At 39.4% G+C, this 8,567-nt stretch overlaps 1 protein-coding gene across 1 annotated transcript in view; it reads right to left on the reverse strand.

Annotated features, from left to right (window-relative positions):
* Positions 1 to 746: 746 nt before the first annotated feature.
* LOC121858553 (kinesin-like protein KIN-7G) overlaps positions 747 to 8,567 on the reverse strand; it is a 16,678-nt gene continuing 8,857 nt past the window's right edge. Inside the window, exons 2-4 of the mRNA XM_042355043.1 lie at positions 6,846 to 7,038; positions 6,309 to 6,431; positions 747 to 868 (exon numbers count right to left, since the gene is read on the reverse strand). Coding sequence (XP_042210977.1) covers positions 747 to 868; positions 6,309 to 6,431; positions 6,846 to 7,002 — 402 coding nt within the window. The 5' untranslated portion in view covers positions 7,003 to 7,038. The remainder of the gene's footprint in view (positions 869 to 6,308; positions 6,432 to 6,845; positions 7,039 to 8,567) is intronic.

Raw genomic sequence — 8,567 nt, forward strand, 5'->3', positions numbered from 1 at the left:
TTTCTAATTATTTGTGAGAGGATTTTCTAGTGTGTGTGTGTATGTGTTAAACACCAACTCTCTTAATTAGTGACAACAATGTTCCCTGAGAGATGGTGAGTGTTGGTAACAGTTAGGGAGAGTGAGTCAGCAGGAATGATCAGCTGTTGCCACTCCGTAAACAAGAGAGGAATATACTAAGGGGAGTTGCTCATCAGGGATTGAGTGTGGGATTTTGGGGGTAAATAATTTTGTTTTTTATAATGTTTGGGTATGTAGCAGAGGAGAGGGGGAGGGGGAGGTGGAGAGAGAAGAAAACAACGTACCACCTCCCGCTCAGTAGCTTGTGATCCCTTTATAACTGAATGCAATTTCATCTATAATTCCCATATTATTTATTTCATTTAGTGCTGGGTTAATAAAATATAAAAAGTTACATCATCTCTCAAACCCAGAAAAATATCCCTCATCCCCGGAATTTTTTTCTCGGAATCTCCAGAAAATGCTCCTAATTTTCATCTCTCAAACCTGGAAAAAAAATCCCCCATCCCCGGAATCTTACGGGTATCGGGAAAATTTTCTTGGAATTTTCCGGAAAATGTGCCCCTCGGAAAATCGTTCCCAAAGCCGAAATTTTCCCGAAACTTCCGGCTTTGGTTACGATTTTCCGAGAAAATTTCAATTCCAGCTATCGGAGAGTTCCGGGTTTGAGGGATTCCAGCTAACGGAGATATTACTGTACCTGTAATGCCAACAAATCATTCAACTTATACCAACCTTATAAGGTATTCTCGATCCGGAGTGTTCTCAATGCTTCGGAATATATTCTTAATGGCCAGAGGGATGATTCCGTGGTTAATTTTGTCACCCATCATTGTGTATGTCTTGCCTTCACAGATGAATAAAGAGAGAAAAATATATAAAACCATTCCCTTGTACAGGTAATTTTATAGTCAATAAATTCAAAGCAAATAACCTATTAATTCAGTCAACTCTGACCTATCCAAATGTTTTAAAAAGCTTAACATTTAATACTAACATAAAGACTATTATAATTATTGGCAGTGAAAAACAAGTGAGAATCAGCTATACTCTTTCCACAAGCTACTTACTGTACATGGGTTATCAAGGGATTTATAACATTGTGACCTTATACGGGACATCAGGTTTAGTCTCAACCCTCTACACTTGGCCCTCATACTGTGAGCAGTGAATATGCACATGTTGGTGTCAGTGTTACCTTCATCCATGTATACAGTACTGTAGTATAGTAACTCGAGTAGTGTACAGTATCTAGGAAAATAAGAATTACTAAAAACGTCATCAGTTTAATGCAATTCTTTAGAGCCCTATGTGTAACCCTGAAACAAATCCTGCTACTTCAGCTAAAAAATCTATAAATCAAGTAGAGTAGAGTAGAGTAGAGTAGACATTCTCCAGGTTACAGATTTCCGACTTTACGGATACATACTCTCCCATAAGTCCTATTTAAAGTAAGTCATGTAATTCCCAGGCCAAGTGGGGATATTTCCAACCATACCCAGCCTGTGAGATCTGTTATGTTTTGGTTATTTTTAAATTCGTAATTTTGGATGGCTACTGTATATGTAATCTCAATTTTTTTCAGTCACATACACTCAGTCTTACACACAGAAAGTGCAAAAAATAATATTAAAAATACTGTTCAGTAAGTCCTCGCTTAACGTCGGCACGCTTAACGTTGTTTCGGTACTACGTTGCTAAACTTTAGAGACCAAACATTCGTTTAACGCCCCGGTGACTCGGTACTAAGTCGTTTGCCTCGTCACGGACTACTTTTTACAGCGCATCACCCTCTCCCTTAGGACAAATATTTCATTTACCTTTTTCACAATATGTATTTAGGATGGTGTGTGCATGTAAATGAGTAAAGATAAATGAAAAAAGTTACTATATCTACCAAAAAATAAGTTGAAAATCATGTACAGCACTTAACCCTTAGGCCCCGGGTGACGTTCCAGAACGCGTGCCTTGTCCCACCACTGTTTAAATGCCCAGCGTAGGTTTTCAGGTTCCAGTGTGACTATTTGCCTGTCACGCCACACCTCGGCCACAGGGAAGCTTCCTGAACATAATTACCTACTTTTGTTTGTTTCATTTTCATTGTTTGTCTACTTTATCATGTTGCATTTAAGTAATATTGATAATAGTAGTGTAGTTGTATTGTAATTATAGTATTATTGTAAAATAATGCTATAATTATGTTATAAATATATTACTTGTGGAATTATTATTATTTTACGCATTACTTGCTCTACCAACACGACAGCCAGGCGACCGACTGGTGAGTGTTGCCAAGCACTTTTTATGAAAAATAATGCAAATAAAATATTCTAAATGAATTATTTATAACAAATAATTATTAAGATCAGTAAATATATGCATTATTGGCCACCTCAGACACAAAGGCGAGCTAAAAATACTGTAGGTGCCAAGTGCGTAAGGACCATGAGAGTCAGCTGTCAAGCCAACACTCCTCCCCCCTCGCTGCCAGGGAAGTTTCTAGTGGATCGATATATAATTTTTCTTACTTATTTTTATTCTTTTATCATTTAAAAAGGTTAAAAATTATTTTTGGAAAAGTTTATTTTTCCCGATTTACCCCCACAGTGGGGGTACTACCAGCGGCACCCTAACCAGGGGCTTAAGGGTTAAATGTACTTAAGGAACTAAAAAAAAATTCTCTTGTGCAAAATATATGATGTCTGTATTCATATTATTCACTATCTTGCAAGGATTACAGCAATGCAATTTATATTCTGCTAACTTTAGTCTGTGCCATTTTATAAGATAAAAACTTTAAGCCTATAAAACCACATCACCCTTACCGGAAGTCCAAGGGGGAGTTGATTTATTATGACAGCTGGGCCGGAAAGCAGACAACTGTTACCTTGTGGTATTTATTTATCTGTCATGTAGAGAAGCTTTAAGTTTTTCTCTTATAAATCTCAATGAATGTGACTTTATAGTAATTCATACAAACACCTCACCAGACATCACACAAGGAGCTTTGAATTTATGTACATGTAATATATTTCATGGGGCAAAGGGAGGCTCAGAAATGTAACTCCCATATTTTATCTATTGCTTATGGGGAAAACTGATCCACTTAACGTTGTTTTGTATAACGTAACCCCAACGTTAAGCGAGGACTTACTGTGCCACTAATTATAAGGCATAAACTATTTTTAACAAGTAATTTCAGGTAGATACACATAATTTTCTTTAAAAAAAAAATTATGCAGCTACACGCACACACAATCGAACACAGCAAAAGTGCAAAAAAAATTCTGAATTTCAGGTAGAAAGCATATACGTAATTTTATTTATATTTTTACTCATTTACATACACACACAATTGTACAAACAGAGTGTAAAAATAAATTAAATAAATACTGTAATTATAATGTGGTAATTCCACCGTGAAACTGTGTAGCGAGTGTAGAGGTCAGAGGGTCTGTGGCACACAACCGCTGCTAGGACAGACACCAGGGGCGACAGTGATGCAGTTTGAACAGTAACTTTTTGTTACTGATGTTTATATGCCTACAATAAGTTTTAATGTTAGAGTGTAGAGTTAAAGCTACTGTTAATGGTGAGTGATCTGAACAGTCTTAACAGCCAGTCAGAAAGGGTTAACTATACATTTTAGGCATGGTGCTCCAACTTCGGGGAAAAAACCCTATCTGGCAACTCCGAGGTCCCAAGAATGCCAGTTAAAAGGTCCCATACCTATACTGCAAAGTAATTGTACATACTGTACCCCAGTACATAATGTGTAGTACAGGGTGTCATCATTAAAAGTGGTTTTGCATGTAAGTGGTCAAATAATTGCAGACCTACACATAAAAAGTCCCCACAGTTAAGAGGATTCTAAGGCCGAAATCTATCAATTTTGGGGACCACACGTGTTTGAGCAATTGCAATTCTCACCCGTCTCCCATTATCTTAAAGGTCATCCTTGGCACCAGCACTATGCATGCTCAGTACCAGACGCTCATGTCCACAGGCATTATTTTGAAGTGCTCTAAGAACTATAATCAACATCTTTCTTGTGTCTCTGGTGACATTGGTGGACTATTTTTGTAGCCATCAGTTCCAAACCAAAGCAAGGTGGTGTAGTGGCTAAAAGGAAGCACAGTAGCTATGGGATGGATGTGAAATGAGAAGATACATGTCAATAAGAATATTAGTGAGCGTGTCTCAATGAACCACTTTCGCTGAAATGACCGTGCGAGTGCATGGTTAGGTCGTTTGCCCCTCATCAACACACCGACCCCAAACGACTTTAAGTATTTTAAGTAAGTTGTAACGTTAAATAATTTCATAAAATAATGTGTAATGAAATGTTTAATAAATGTTTCTAAGGTAAATATATTACAGATAAAAGTTACAAAATTAAACTTTATGATTGTCACTTACAATGAGATGGTCCCCATTAAACCCCATTCCTATTAATTCTTATGGGAATTAATTCCCCTTTATAAGTGGTTTCATTATCAGTGGCTTTTTCCTGGTCCCTATTAACCACTCATAACGAGGACCCCCTGTACTGTGTGTGTTCAATGATTATATATAGAAGGGTCACTTCCAGCTTATGGACAGCCTACAGGAATGGAACACAACCATAACCTGGGGAGTGTCTGCATATACAGTATATAATTAATATTTATTTATTATTTTTTTTTTTTTTCAGGGAATCGCCTACCTGGGAGGTCATCGACCCACAAAGGGGCCTAAGGAGCCAAAAAATAAGAGTAAAAAGAGATTAAAAATAGAAAAGAAAAAGATTATATTAATCTACACCACGAAGATGCCGGAAAACCAGCTTTTTGAAGTGAGACAGATTGTATGAGTATGGAAACACAGAAGAAGGGCAGAGCATTCCACAGTTTGGCTGTGTGGGGAAAGAAGGTTGTACCTTTACGGGTTACTCTAGTATGACCGACAGCCACAGAGAAACTGTGGGCACCGCAGGCAAGATGAGTGTTATGAGCCCACTGCCTTGCCGGCGGTATACAGGATGCCAAATCCACCAAAAATTGCCCGTTAAAGTACCTGTAAAAGAGAAAGAGTGAAGCAACATTGTGGCAAAGAGAAAGGAAAGAAAGATTATCAACTAAAGGAGGAGAGTCAATAGGATGAAATGCCTTTGATTCCACCCTACTTAACAGTTGGGCAGAAGAGCCACCCCAGATAGGACGAATGAATCCCTTATAAACTTGAAGCAATTGCTCAGGGGTGAAGTAGCTACGGCATCTGTACAGCATTCCCAGCTTTTGGGAGGCAGCTTTAGCAATGTTGAGGATGTGTGGCTTCCATGACATATTAGAGGAAATGGTGAGGCCTAGCATATCTATTTTAGAATTTGGCAGAATGATTGCATCCTGAAATGTGATTGGTGGGAGATCATCTAATTTGGAAAGTGTAATAGGTAAATACCGAGTTTTGTTACTATTGAATTTAACCAAGTTTCTACCTCCCCATTCAGAGATGCTGCACAGATCTACATTGATAGATGAAATTATATCAGCTCTAGAAACAGATCTAGTTTCAGAATTAAGGGGAAGGTAAAAATGTGAAAAAGAGTGAAGAGTAGAATCATCAGCATAATAATTAGAATTAGTCACAGTGTGAAGTAAATTATTGATAAAAAGACGGAAGAGAGTTGGTGAAAGAACAGAACCCTGTGGGACGCCACTATTGGTAGAGAAAGAGCGAGAAATCAATCCCTTGACAACAACCGCCATGGATCGGTTCACAAGGAAGCTAGAAATTAGAGAACAAAGTCGGGGAGAGAAACCATAAGAGGGAAGTTTAGAAAGCAAAGACTTGTGCCATACCCTGTCAAATGCTTTGTAGATGTCGAGGGCCACGACGAAAGTTTCCCCATAGTCCCTAAGAGAGGATGATCAAAGATGGGTGCAGTAGGAGAGCAGATCACCAGTAGATCTCACCTGGCGAAAGCCATACTGGTGATCCGACAAAAAAGAAAGGCGTTCAAGGTGACGGAGAAAATGAGAGTTTAAGATAGTTTCGAAAATCTTAGAGAGGGATGAAGTTAGGGCAATGGGGGCAATAGTTAAGAGGGATTAGAATGGTCACCCTTCTTCGGGATGGGCTGAATAAAGGCATGCTTCCAAGAAGTAAAGTATACTTCAGTAAAATAAAGCCATTTGCACTACAGTGTATTATGTTGATAAGAATATACTGTACTGTACTTTTACTGTGGGGCCTCAGATTTAACGGTACTTAAGTCCCTGGGACATAATACAAATTCTGGCACTTACCAGATGATGTCTGACCATAAGCAAAAATGGTACCATTAAAGCCACCAAGAGTAGACTCCACAATGGCCTCTGCCACCTCAGTATACACATCGTTATTACTGTACTGAGCTCCAAACACACGGTCTGAAAAGTAAAAACAAAATTCTGGTTATGTCTAGATAACATAAATGCCTCACTACCCCAAGAAAACCTCGAGGACACTCGAGTATTACTTAGAAGAGGCACAGTCTCATGGTAGATACCCAATGCCAACTGATATCATGGCTGGAAACTGTCTATAAACACTTTGAGAGAAATCAGGGTGCCATGATGATAAACTAATAAATAAAGTCTATGGGATTATGTTGTAAGCCCACTGACTTGAGATGTTCAAAAAATTTTAAATTTTTAAAAAATGAGGATTGAATCCAGAAATTCCATTCGGTGACTGAAAGATTAACAAAAGGATCATCATTATAACAGCCCTCCAGATCAGCATTTGCTTTCCTGCACTCTAATATAAAATGAGACACATCACAATCTTATTACAGTACTTACCAAATTTATATGGAGTACATAGGGCCTTTTGAGTGGCTGAATCTATCTGTGTGATGGTTTGATCAGAACCAATCTGCCAGTGCACAGTGGAAGAGGCTGCTGCCTCCCTCACAATCAGTGGCCGCACACGGACAGCCACAAGAATTTTGTCCGACATTTTATGTTGTAGCAATAGTTTCTGTCACAGCACGTTCTGGAATGAAGAATAAATTATGAGTGATAACTTATACTGTACATGGATAACCAGTAATCCAATTAACAATACAAATACAGTACTGTAGCATCTTACAAAGACTGGATGAAATCTGACCCATATAGTACAGTCACAGTCAAAGGTAATCATCCACCTCTCCTACTACTATACCCACGAGCTAAGGGCTTTCTACAAGACAGGTCACAAGAGGGTGGGGGAGGTGTTGATGGGAGGAGGACTAGGTTGTGGTGGACCCGAGTAAGGTAGAAGGACGCAAGTCAAGGACCACATATAGTGAGTGCATGTGATCCTAGAATTATCCTCAACACCTGAAGAAGGTGTTAATGTTGGTGGATGTAGCTTGACGTTGATAGCCTTAATGACCCTGGCAGATGATAGGACTAAAGCCCAAACAACTAACCAACCAGGAGGGCAGATATCCCCCCTCTGGGACCTCCTGGGGGACACACACATGCCCTACAGCCCTCACCTCCTGGGGGACACACACATGCCCTACAGCCCTGACCTCCTGGGGGACACACACATGCCCTACAGCCCTGACCTCCTGGGGGACACTGAGTTGCCTATACAACTATGAAATATGGCATTGGTTATACTGTAGAATAAATTGTGATCATCAGAAAGTGTAAAATGATTATAGAAACTTAGTTATATTGAAGAGTGCTTAGCCCCTCCCCCACCACAGGGTGGGTCAAGTGGATAGGGTGGAGGGCCACATTATAATGCTTTTAACAGTGGCGTTGTATGACGTCATCGATCTTTGGTCAATGACTTACCATTGAATTGAAGAATGGAATGCAAAACAAACAATACTCAGCCAATGAGAAATAGAGTATATGATGTAGTACAAGAACATGTAGTGTGGGACCACTATACTCAGTATACTGGCTCATCGTGTATTAGCCCCTGACTAATAATAGTCAGCCCCCCGTAGTTGTCCATGACATGTGAGTGTCACACACAGCTATCATGTGATCAGTAGTTTCCACTGGAGGGCACGATTCTAAAGAGGCTAAGTCAGCCATAAGAAGCCAGCTCTCTGCCCTCAGTATTCACTCACCTTTCACGAGCATAAGACGTTGAACTCGGCTTAGCCCAATTAAGCTACGTCTTCCCATAACACTCACAGTTTATAGTGTAATTACGGCGACCTCCTTAATGACTGTGCATGATATATATTTTTTTATAAATAAATGGAGAAGGTCCATTGTGGGTTTTGATAACTTAACCCACCAAAGTTCAAGTAGCCACCAAATACAGCTATCTACCTCAAGAATACAGCAGATGGTGACGGATACACTCGCATAGTAAACCCATCCACCCTAGAGGGTCAATTATTGTTATTTATTGTCAAACATTTCTCTCATCATCATGGTCATATCACCCCCCCCCTCCAAAAAAAAAATTATCAGCGGATCTACGTGACTCACGTGGGTCGCCTAGAATGATGGAAAAAATGGAGACCTCTCATCCCTGCTGAAAAAAGATGGAAAACATGGTAATTGTAA

The sequence above is a fragment of the Homarus americanus genome, unplaced genomic scaffold (assembly GCF_018991925.1).
Source record: "Homarus americanus isolate GMGI-L3 unplaced genomic scaffold, GMGI_Hamer_2.0 scaffold74, whole genome shotgun sequence".
Classification (NCBI taxonomy): domain Eukaryota; kingdom Metazoa; phylum Arthropoda; class Malacostraca; order Decapoda; family Nephropidae; genus Homarus; species Homarus americanus.